General features: G+C 40.6%; 1 protein-coding gene across 7 annotated transcripts in view; it reads right to left on the reverse strand.

Moving 5' to 3' along the window:
• Window positions 1-12,453, reverse strand: part of usp32 (ubiquitin specific peptidase 32) — a 68,834-nt gene that overhangs the window by 41,982 nt on the left and 14,399 nt on the right. For all 7 annotated transcript variants that reach the window (XM_085380474.1, XM_085380475.1, XM_085380476.1 and 4 more), the window contains exon 2: window positions 5,859-5,986. In XM_085380474.1, the coding sequence (XP_085236600.1) occupies window positions 5,859-5,986 (128 nt within the window). The remainder of the gene's footprint in view (window positions 1-5,858; window positions 5,987-12,453) is intronic.

The raw sequence follows: 12,453 nt of genomic DNA on the forward strand, positions 1-12,453 counted from the left end.
AGTAGAAATGGGCTGACATATCCTGAGCATAACCATGTATAATATCCACTGAAGTTAAAAAGAGGTGCTTTGCAACATTAAACTGCAGTGTGCAGTACGTATTTTTCGGACCATAAGGTGCACAGGATTATAAGGCACATTAAGCGAAACAAAGCAGTCAGATAAATCAAACTTTATTAAACTCATTCTTCTTGCTTCCTCCACTTCTGTACCATTGATTCATTAATGTTGAATTCTCTGGCAGCTGCTCTATTCCCATGTTGTTGCAGTCTATTAATGACTAACCTCATATTGTGGATGGATTATCTCAGTTGTTCTCCTGACTGAAGTTTGGTCCGTTTACAGTATCCTGCCATGCGATTGCATTTGTTTCTAACCATGAAGAACCTTCACGTTAACTTTTATAAGTGGAAAAGTGTTAGTGTTCGTCCTCCAGCTTCACTGTTTATGTTATGCTAACATAGCTGTGTCGCTAGCGATCACGTAGCACATCATTATATACCAGCTAGCCCAACTTCCGTAACCCTACAAACGTCACTGCTGTTTAGTTTCCTGTCTTCATTTATGTTGGAAGTGATAGCAGAGCTGTACGTTTGATTTTTTTCAGAAATCTCTCCATCAGAACATGCTATATCATGCTTAGGTAACTAGTGAAACTAGCGAGCTAACTTCCGCTAGCTTCCTGCTAACTTCTAACTCCGTTAAATGTAATAACTTTAGTTTTCATGGATGCCTGGAAGTTAAACTTTATAGTTACACCTGGTAAAGCAGCAATGCTGATCGTTTTATTAAAGATGAAAGAATTTAGACAGTTTTTAACTCTAAGTGATGCTGCAGTGTTGTTTGACCTGAAGCATACGGAGTTTAGGACCCAGATTACTCCCAGATTTAAGAGCATCTTAGTCCGACAAATATGACAATAACGACGGCCGCTTGCATGTTCTGCAAAAAAATGTGCTTTGTTGTGTATCTGACGGACAAACACCAAACCAGTTCCACATCACTGAAGTTGCACCATTTTTACAAACCAATTCTGGTTCATCTGTTTCACTCAACAATCGGCCATGTGCGTATGAAAACAAAGGCACTGCGCATGCGCGTTTTACTCCCATTCTATCGCGATATTTCATTTTCCTATCGTTGCCTAACATTATACCGGTATTACCGTGAACGGTATAATATGGCCCAGCCCTACTGCAAATTTCATTAAAATTTAATAAACTATCTTTTTGTCTTTATTTTTAGTTAGCACATACCTTAAACACTTAACCATCTTCTTCATTTAAACCTGCATTTATTTATTTATATTAAAAAGTGACAGAAACTAAAAATACTGATGCATTCACTGATCCATGTATAAACTGTAAGTCAGGTTTGTATTCACTGCCATCCCGACTGCCAAAAACCTGCAAATAGTATTTATTGAATACACACACGCACAAAAAAAAATCTCAGTGGCTTTATGAAGAGAAACGTGATCAATTTCAGTAAACGCACATTTGTGGGAAAACAAAATTAAAGGGGAAGTCCGCCGATCTACATGCAAAAGGTCAACCGTCACAGAAAGCACATTTCACCTGTGAGAGACAGCGTGTCTTTAGTGTTTCTCAGGAACATTGGTCAAGTCATAATTCTGACGATGTGACGAGTCCACGAACAACGACAAACTGGACAAAATGTGTTTAAGTTGGACAAAGAGTAGAGCTGATGAAGACACACAGGTCGGAGTGTTTTTGGAGCTTAACTCAAACTATGAAACGGAGAATTCGTGTCCACGAAGCTCAGAGCCAAGTTGAGTCGTCAGGTTGCAGAGGAAACCTCTACAAGAGCAGATTAGTTCTTTATTCTTTTTAAAGCTGTAAATATTTTGTTACTGTTACTCTTTAAATATCACTACACGCATATAGTTTCATACATGAAACTGACTGTGGAGTCCCCAGAGACTGTGGGGAAGTCCTCGACGCAGCCAACTAAAGCACGCTTCTTAACTCGTCTGTCTCTCCTCCCACTCCCACTCCCACCTCCCAAACAGTGATCGGCTCAAACCTTGTTGTTATATTACATGTGGAAGGTGTAATGGTATTTGTGTTCATCCTGAAGCATTTGGTAGTTCACCATGAGACCTTCTTGCTACAGCACACTGTGAGCAACAATAATTCCTTGTACTTATACATTAACTATCAGGATTTATCAGCATATGTGTGCCTGAGGAACAAAATACCAGTTAATAACTGTTCATCCTACTGAGATAACACTGAGTGAAAACAAACAAAAAACAAAACATCAAGCCAACATGCGATTTATCCAGTACATAAAATCTCTGGATACTTGGCCACGAATGATCGTCAGCACCGTCATTATTAGGGCTGGGTTTTGATTATCGATTTATCGATTAAAATCGTGATATCGATTCATTAAAATCCTGAATCGATTTTTTAATATAAATTTATTTTGCCCGAAACGCCACAATCTCAGGTGAAACCTCACAAAATTTCAACAACCGCCAAACAGCTAAATAGTAAATGAGAGCAGGAACACGGATTCTGCACAAAGACGTAAACACACAGCGCCGACGGATCAGAATCAGTGAGATGTGACTTTCTCACCGACGGCACGGACACGATCAGGGCTGAAAGCCGACAGCTCGCTGACTCTGATGTGTCGGCGGGTCCGCGCTTTGTGTTTACGCCGTTTTTGCGCTGATTCTGAAGATGTTAGTTTGATGTCTCTCCAAACAATATTGACTGAACCAGCAGCAAAAGAAGATCCAAACTACGCTTCACATAAACATCATCATGGATTCACTCTGACTTTTACTGTTTTGCTTCCACCAGGATGCACAGCTCTCTCTCTCTCTCTGTACTTCAACAACAGTTTCCCGTCTAAAAATCTGTTTTCTGCATTATTCACTTGCTTGTTACGCACAAGTCTACCGTTGTTTACAGGCTGTCAGCTGCTGTTTTTTTTCTTTTACTTACTTCTGAAAAGAAAACCTAATTTCTGCTGTTCAACAGGCTTCTGAACAAATTGAAACTTTTTAAAAGTATACAAAATACAAAACGCCGTGTCTCTAATAAAACTGCTGTAACGTCAGAGGTGATGTTCATATGCTGGTTAATGATTTTCGTTCATTTTTGATCTACTGCAGAATATTTTTATAAAATCCCAGAACAGGAAAATCACCTTCATGTTTTTCTGTTTTATCTTCAGCGACTTTGACACAAAGGCCTCTGCTGTGATGCTCACACCTTTGATAAAGTCTGGAAAGTGTCAGCTTCCTTTTTATTGATACAAAAATATGTAAATGTACTGATCAGAATTATAATATTTCTGACTGTCTGAGGCAAAATTTCCCAGATTTAAATCGAATTGAATCGAATCAAATTGAATCGAATCGAATCGGGATCTTGTGAATCGGAATCGAATCGATTCTAGAAATCAGTGACGATACTCAGCCCTAGTCATTATACACTTATGATAAAACACCAGATAAACCTCTGAGCACTGAACAGTGCGTGTTCCTTGACTGACTGATTGGTCGGGCTTTCTTTGAACTACCAGACTGTGCAGTAGCCACGGCTATATTTGAAGACACCAGCAGCAACCTTACATCTGGACTGCTGTCACCGCAGTAACTGCTGCCATGGTGACAAAGGAGAAGAAGGAGGGAGATGACACGTGCTGTAGTGAAGACATGCAAGCCGTGTGTTTAATAAGCAGCAGATGGAGTGGGGGGTGCGCGATGACTAACACTGGCCTTACTAATGCACTGAGGAGACAAGGTAGGTGTTGTTATTGTATGCTCAAGAAACTGGCAGAGCAGCGAGCCTTAACTGAATCACGCACGTTTTTGTTTGCCATTGTAGTGTTTTCCACAAATGTACAGCGTATGCATAGCAGATATGCACAATCCAGCCACAACACGTGGTTACATTTTTATGAAGCAACTGAAGCTACAGAAGAAAGCAGTGGGACACGACAGAGGAAAGCCCACGTTTGGACTGAGATAACCATTTGCTGTCACCTCGCAACTAAGACTGCAGAGGACAGCAGGGGACATGTGCTCTTGAACAGTTAGAGCAGCATGATTTATGATATAATGTGAGGAAAATGCATTCCTATTACACAAGCAAACTGATTTTAAACGATTGTGAACTTTAAATGGTTGTGCCCACACAACGTGCATGACACGGCACAAAAAACACAGGAGAAGAAAAAGTGACAGGCAGGTGTGAATTATGTCAGAGCACCTTTATCAGTAGTTCATGTTAGGATCGTCACTCCATCGTAAAGTTGAAATGCATACAGAGCAAGGACAACAAACTTCAATCAAAACCTCGTTTTTCTTTTTTTCTTCATTACATAAACAACCATGTGCAGAGCGGTGAGGGTAGGTGTGTTTGAGCAAAGCAGACAAGACTAAAGAAACCCTGTCGTCAGAACATTAGGATGCTCCCATGTGTCTGACTGGACTCTAACTCCCTTAAATGCCCCAAACAATGAAGCAGGATCTGTAATTTGGGCCATATTTGCACACACGCTATTCAAAACCTAACATTGGTAAAAGAAAGAAATACAAAAAAGAAATCTTCATTCAACTTTCAAGTAATCCAAATAAAACTAAACTCTGGAAATTCTATTATTTCTGTTTAATACAGACACATTTAAAATGATTCAGGCCGCCCTCTACCTGTCATTTCCCTGGAGCAGTTTTATAATTCAGGTTATTCTGAATGAACAGCCTGACATCTACCAATTTAAACTTTGTCATACAAAAAGCCCATAAACCAAAATAATTAAAAGGAATGAACAAAGGAATTAGTAGCTCATTTCAAGAGCAAGACCAGGTTGCTGTCAACACAAAGCGATCAGTAGCCCAATAAAAACCAAACCAAACCCGAATTAAATAATTAAATATCCATCCATCTGTATAATTGAGCCGTTTGTACATATTAGTGCTATTTCTTACATTTGTAAACTCTCTGACATGTTGCATTATTTAAACAGTTTAGTCTGTTACTGTCTTGTTGGTTACTGTCAACTGTAACCCACAGAATTTAGTCAGGGATTAATAAAGCATTCTGATTCTGTCCTCTCTATATCTATATGTATAGAGAGAAAGATAAACTGCCCATTCTTCGATGACTATTACACTTTGAGTCTTTACATTTCATTTCAGTCTATATTCCTCCAGAGTATTTTTAAATCTGTCAACTTCACCAGAAGAAGAAGAAGAAGAAGAAGAAGAGCAGGTTTCAAATGTGTAACATGAGAATGACAAGTCGTAAAAAGTGACAAGAGGAAGCTCTGTCAGATGGGGATGTGTGAGGGAAACTGTAGTCAGACTATATTATACGTATATCGTCATACTGTTGCATATACACCAGCTGTATATATCAAGTCTAGGTCTGTGTTGATTACTTTAATGATTCAGTTACTTCAAAGAAAAACAGACTCTCCTCTGTATCTGCACGAAGAGTCTCCTTTAAGCAGCTATAAATAAACTGGAAACTACGTTGCTATTCTATATTTATTCCCCTGCAGAACTTTGGCTGTTCTTTAGCCTCGAACATCAGACTGATGCTTTTCAACAGGAAACACAGAGCTATAAAATGGTAATGATACCTTTTTATTGGATCAATAAGTCTTTCAGTGGAATGCAAGGCTGAGCCTAATGTGAGGTGAAATGGCCCCTCACTACAACTAAAATCTCTAGCTTGTACTTACAATAAAATCCTTCATACAAAGCTCGTTGGTCACACTGCTAAGGCATAACCGAACTGATTTTGTTGGCTTCCTGGAAACTGCCGCCACCGTTACCCACTCAGAATACGTGGTGTGACATCATTGTGGCTTACCTCTGCGACTTTAGGGGGAACTCCATCTCCCAGCACCTCCCTGTAGAAACACTGCTGGGTCATGTAATAGGAGAGGCCACTGGTTCTTTTGAAGGCATCTTTCAGCCGCTTCAGTTCCACATCAGTGACTACAGAGAGACAAACAGAGATGGGATTACATCAACAGAGACGGAGAGCTGATCTGCAGTTGTTTGCGAAGTCATGCTACAAGTCTGCAAGAGAAAAACAGAATCTACGAAAGATAAACAGTAAAGAAACAAGCAATGGCTACAACAGTTTAAAAACTGTATTAGGACCAAGGTCTGGATGGTCCTGAAATACGTCTTTAATGTTTTTAAATGTCATTGTTTGAAGCTCTGAGGACTAGACGCCAGATTTCTTTCACCTTCACTTCACTAGGACTGCAGCACAACTGTTGGCAGCAACACAGAAAGAATGACTTCCATCCAATTACAGTAAACAGAGGAAGCGCTTTTAATGCAACGGTTAAAATGATCTTCTAACAGAAGCGCCTGAAAAAGAAGTTTAACGGTGTCATGTCGTTAATCCATAGATTAACTCTGGAACAGTTGGTAAAAATGACAAAGCTGCTTACACATGTAGTAGTAACTGTGGCGCTGTAGCGAACAATGTCACCGACTATACACAGCGGTGACAGCAAACTGCTGACTAACGGCTGAAAAGGATCCTGTTTACAGCTTCCATGACCACATTGTAGCTAAATGATCAACAAGATACCAGTAGGTGCCGCTCATCTGATAGGCAAGGGGTCAGCGTGCAGTAAAACGGAATCATTAACTGTTGACTTATCAGCTTTCAGCAGCCAATCACAGTTCAACAGGGATAAGCTGCAGTAAATTAGCAAATACAAATGTAGGTACATTAGTTAGAAATTGAGGGCACTTTAAAGACTCCATACGAAAAGCTGGTAGTGCTGGGGTTGGAGCCACAGCAGCATGACAGAACTGCTCGACTGGTTTTGACAAATGTCTGATTAGATTGGATGACTGGTCCACCTGCTTCAGGATTGGATGTTGCTCGTCAGAGGGTAGCCTATCAAATGATCCAAGCGCAACTTTGATGTTTTCTGAATCAATGATAAACTAAAACAGTGTGTTTCCTGTTGTAGTCTTAAGAGACTACAAATAACGGACGTCCTTAAATTTGACCTTGTCTGCATTAAAGTGTGGCTTTAAAGAAAGAAACTTTAGTCATTTCAGTATGCTCATTTTCTACACTGCTTATGTAATTGCAAATATACAACTGTTGTTTGTCACAGTCAGTGTTGGGGAGTAACGGAATACATGTACCGCCGTTACGTATTTAGAATACAAAATATGAGTAACTGTATTCCATTACAGTTACCGTTTAAAAAGGTGGTATTCAGAATACAGTTACTTTGTTGAAATAAATGGATTACACTGCGGTACTTTCCTGTTTCATATTGTCGCGGGTCAGGACTGTTTGGGTTTTGTTTGACAGCTACGTTCTGTTGTTCCAGGTGGCAGCGTTACGGTTGCCATGGTTACAGGGCGACGCTCTCTCTCTCTCTCTGCGACTGTGTGTTTCCTGGGTGAGAGAGCGCCTTTTCGTTGTTGTTGTTGTTGTTGTGCTAAGCTAACAGGCAGAATGCTACAAGCATAGCTCTAAAGAATGTAGCATCATGGGCAGTGTAGTCCGTGCTGCAGGGAGAATGGACTGCCATACACGTTATGGGTCTGTGAGCGCTAGGAGGGAGAAAAAGGGGAGTGGAAAGGTACGAGTTGTCATCGAGCAACAACGGGAGCTGGAAGCATGTAAATATAATAATAACCACTGCAGCCAAGAAGAGTGCCTGACGAGCCCAGTTGTAAGTAAGCTATTAAGACTCGACTGTACACCGTGTTCCTGTTTTCCTCCGAAAACAATAAGTTCCGTTGGAGCAGCCTTTCAACGCCTCTCTCTGTCTCTCGCAAGAAAAGTTGACCCACACAACAAAGTAAAGCTATTTTTCGGCTACGAGCCGACAGGGACCCCGCCGTATTAGTCAGAGGTCCCTTTACTACAGTTCGGAGTCGTGGACCTTCAGTAATAGTAATAAATCACACAGCAATAGTACATTCACGTTGTTGTAAAAAGCATGATAATATATTAAGTAATCCAAAGTATTCAGAATACGTTACTGTCATTGAGTAACGTAATGGAATACGTTACAGAATACATTTTGGGGCATGTAATCTGTATTCTGTAATGGAATACATTTTAAAAGTAACCTTCCCAACACTGGTCACAGTACAACATATAGTGAACATGCAGTGAAATGCTTGTGTCCTGAACTGTGGACAGGCTGCAGACGTAGCCACGCCACTCCAGGGCTTGTTTCTAGCATGGGGGTCATAGCCAGGACCCTTACTGGATACCGGGTGGAAATCAAACTTGCAACCCCCGCTCCAGAGGTGTGTAGTCTTACCACTACAGTATGCAGCTTCCATTACAGCCATTGCTGCAATTACACCACTTGTGGCTACTTGTATTTATATGCCTCCACCAATCAGAGAGGTTGCAGGTTAGTGTTATGACTAGAGATGGCACGATACCACTTTTTTTATGTCCGATACCATAAATTTGGATATCTGCCGATACCGATATGAATCCGATATAGTGTGTTTTTAATATATTGCGGCATTTTGTATAAGTTCATACTCAAGTTTAAATAAACAACAACACTGAAGCTATTCTGTTATACCTGTATTTAAAAAAAAAAATACACTACACACAAAATATTTCATAGTTCAGCAAAACTGATCAATCTAATAAACTTAAACCTGCTCCATCCTCCCTATTCTGGTATTTTAAAGAGCACTTAGCAGAAATATTAAGCAACCTAACTAATAGGGTTGCAAACTCCCAGCAAAAAAATAGGGAACCACCCCCCACCCTCCACCTCATGATGCACCTCCGAGCTGCTGAAAAAGGCCCAACAGAGACTGTACTTCCTGAGAACTCTCAGGAGGAATAACATCACACAGAGACTGCTGGTGTCCTTCTACAGAGCCACCATTGAGAGTGTTCTAACTTACTGCATATGCATCTGGTACACTAGCTGCACAGGGGCTCAGAGGAAAGCACTCCAAGGGATCATTAACACTGCCCAAAAGATCACTGGCTGCCCTCTCCCCACACTGGAAGTTCTACACAACGCCCACTGTTTTAAAAAGGCCCAAAACATCATAAAAGACACCTCACATCCTGGCCACTCCCTGTTCGAACTGTTGCCCTCAGGCAGACGGTACAGGGCAATCAGAGCAAGGACTAATAGACTCAAACACAGCTGTTATCCAACTGCAATAACACATCTGAATACTACAAAAAAAATGTCCATCACGCCACTCTTGTGTTAATCTATGCACGGTCTGAAGCATGTGTGTGGGAATGTATGTGAATGTTTTACTGTTATATCTTATTAGTATTTTAAGTATTCTATTTTATTTATTGAATTTTATTGTTTTATTTATATTTTGATATTGCTAGGGATGATGCAATGATCGGGGACCATTCTTAATTTCGTTGTTCTCATGACAATGACAATAAAGTTTCTGATTCTGATTCTGATTCTGATTAATCGATGTAATCAACCTTAATTTGATGCAGTGTGGGAAAAAATGCACAGAAATCAATTATTTTTCAAGAATAATTAAATAGATTCAACATCTTTCTTCAACAAAATTGCAGACTGCACAGATGGTACCTTCCCAAAGGAAAAAGTAGTATAGCTTACTAGGGTATATATATTAGACTTAACAGTTACTATATACAGTAATGGACTTCTATACATTTTACATCAAATTAAAACTTTGTGTGTCAGATAATTATTTATTAAAAGCTAGACATTTTAAATGAGAATAAGAAAGAAAAGTATGTCTTTGTGCCCCCTTTTCCCTGTTCATGCCCTATCAGCCCCCCTGGCTAAACTTTGCTAGATCCGCCCCTGCACAGTTACCAGCGTCAGCTGTAGAAAAAGATCCTCGAGTAGAAAGTAATAATAAATAAATTCTAACAACAGCTGATCAAGCTTAAACGTGCTGCTGTTGTTCAGCCGCTGGTTTCCTCTTTCTGGTGCAAAGTGGGCCAAAAACAAAGAAGAGACACGGACTCGCGACAGAAAAGCCGATCAGCTGATCATTGATCAGGTTCATGATTGAAGTAGCAGCAGGAGAGGGAGGGAGAGAGGCAGTCGCTCCATAGGTTGTTAAGCTTAACGCTGGAATGCTTTACAAACATTCAGAGACGAACTTACACGCTTGCTTTACTTCTCTCGGGGATCACTTCCTCGGAGATGAAATGCTGGTTTGGTAGCGAGGCTACAAATACACACGACCGCTCTATCACGTGACCACACTGCTCCGATGTGCTACGGTTATGAGCTGAGTTACGCCGTGTCGCAAGTTTTGTGAGGTGCTTTTTTGATATCTAATGGATCGGATTACATTTTTTATTTCTCTCCGATATCCGATCCAGTAATTTACGTCAGTATCGGACCGATACTGATACCTAATATCGGATCGGTCCATCTCTAGTTATGACAGACAGGACTGTGCTAACTATGACATAATTACCATAACAGTTATTGGACTATTCTTGACCTTTAAATGTTCATTGACATATCAGCTAAACTTTAGCTCATCCTTGATTCCAAGTGTGCAACAAATCTTGAGAAATTTTCCAGAGAAGCTTATGAGATGTTGATGAGGACGGGATGGAGAGCACTAGAATCTCCATTGTCATCGAGGTATTTTAAAGTCTGATTGGAGAATATGTTTACAATGCAAGATGTTGTTTATATGATGACAAAGACACACCGTCACTGGAGATGGTGGAGACCAAAATAGAGCTTAAAAACAGATTCATGTGGTCAAAGTCAAAGCTAACCATGTGTGATAGATATGCAAACTTGCACATCCGTTAAAGCCAGTGATATCTGCACAGCCTTTGTAACGTGTGATGATTCGACTTTTTAGTGCACTTAAGGCAAACGTAAAAACAATCCCAGTCTTTCTTTCACACTGTTACATGATTACATTAATACTACCACGCCTCTCTGTCAACGCTCACATTGTTGATGCTGTCTAATCAGCTCCACTTCGACAACTGCTCTTTAATACACGTGTAATATTTTCTGTCACAGCTTCAGCTGAATCAGTTTAATTTAACCCTTCGACAGCACAAGGTCAAAGCAAGAAGCACATATGACATTTTTGTTTGCGTCTTACGGAAAACTACTCATGCCGAGTTCCATCAACAACTCCCTTAAAAGCTGTTATTCCGCCTTTATGGAAACTTTTCTTTATAAGCGTCTCTGAACCACACTCGGGTTTCTGATATCACCTATTTCGACAGAGCCAGTAGGGGCAGTAGTGCTCATGGGGTTTCAGGTTTGACCCTAAAGCCTACCCAGACACACGTGCAAACGCTCATGCACACACACTGTCACCGCGATGTTAGCCGGCAACATTCAGGCATAAACTCATTTTGAGCAATAAACTTTATTTCCAACTAAAAGTTTAAGAGGAGAGACATTAAAAGAGAATCGCTTTTACCTGGATACGTTGGTGTTAGGGTGCAACAGCTAATTCAAATAACAGTGGACTACTGTGCCTTTAACAAAAAAGCAGAGCCCGTGCACGCAGGCTAACGACATCCGAGGAGACCCGGAGAGCACGCCTTCCACCGAGACAATGCCCTAAAGAAAGTAACAACACTAAAATTCAAAAGGTTCTTCTTCTGACCATGCTCCACCTCTCCACTAAGTTTACTGAAATGCAGACAGTTACTTTTACTGTAATCTTGCTGACAGGCAGATAATCAGTAAAACTGAGCCAATCACATACCTCTGACTTCTCTTTAGCAAGTAACCATGAGTAACTGGACATAAATCTTTATTTTAAAAAAGTAAAAATCAGTTTAACAACAAAACAGAGTTCAAACCCCAATTACAGGAAGTGACGGTGCGGGCGCACACACCATGCATATACCTTGGTTGGCCCAGTAACCTTTGTCATCTCCACAGACGCAGTTTCACTCTGACTACTGTCACACAGACAAAGCCTTAAACTAACGGCCTCAGCTGGATCAAACTTTACTAAGAATGCACAATTTGTGTTAACGGGCTGTGCTAATGAAGTGACGCAAATAAATTACCGCAAATGCCTTTCAGCAGTAACAGCAGGGTGCTGGTGTTTGACCGAACTGACATAACAGGTATGAGGAGGGAGCTGGTGTCTCTTCAGGTAATTTAAGTAAGAGTTGTAAGATCAGCTGATGGGCAGGGTGTGACTCCACCTTCATTCTTCACATTTATTTCCACAAAAACAGAAACACTGAACCATACAAAACCTAAAAAATGTATTTATAGATACAGGCTCAGCGAGTTTGAAAAATGTTAAAGGTCACACTGCTACTGAGGCTTTTCTCCTGCCTGAGAGGACGAGCACATCGTTAGGGTGGTGTCTCCTCGCAGCATGAAGAACCCAAACCACAGCCGGGGTTTCCTGGGTGGATTTTAAATTGGCAATGATGTGGTTTAAGTCTACAGAATAAAGTGCTGTACAAATGCAAA

This window comes from Rhamphochromis longiceps, linkage group LG14 (assembly GCF_057381845.1).
Source record: "Rhamphochromis longiceps isolate RC_006_pf linkage group LG14, R_longiceps_female_GT1.1, whole genome shotgun sequence".
NCBI lineage: Eukaryota > Metazoa > Chordata > Actinopteri > Cichliformes > Cichlidae > Rhamphochromis > Rhamphochromis longiceps.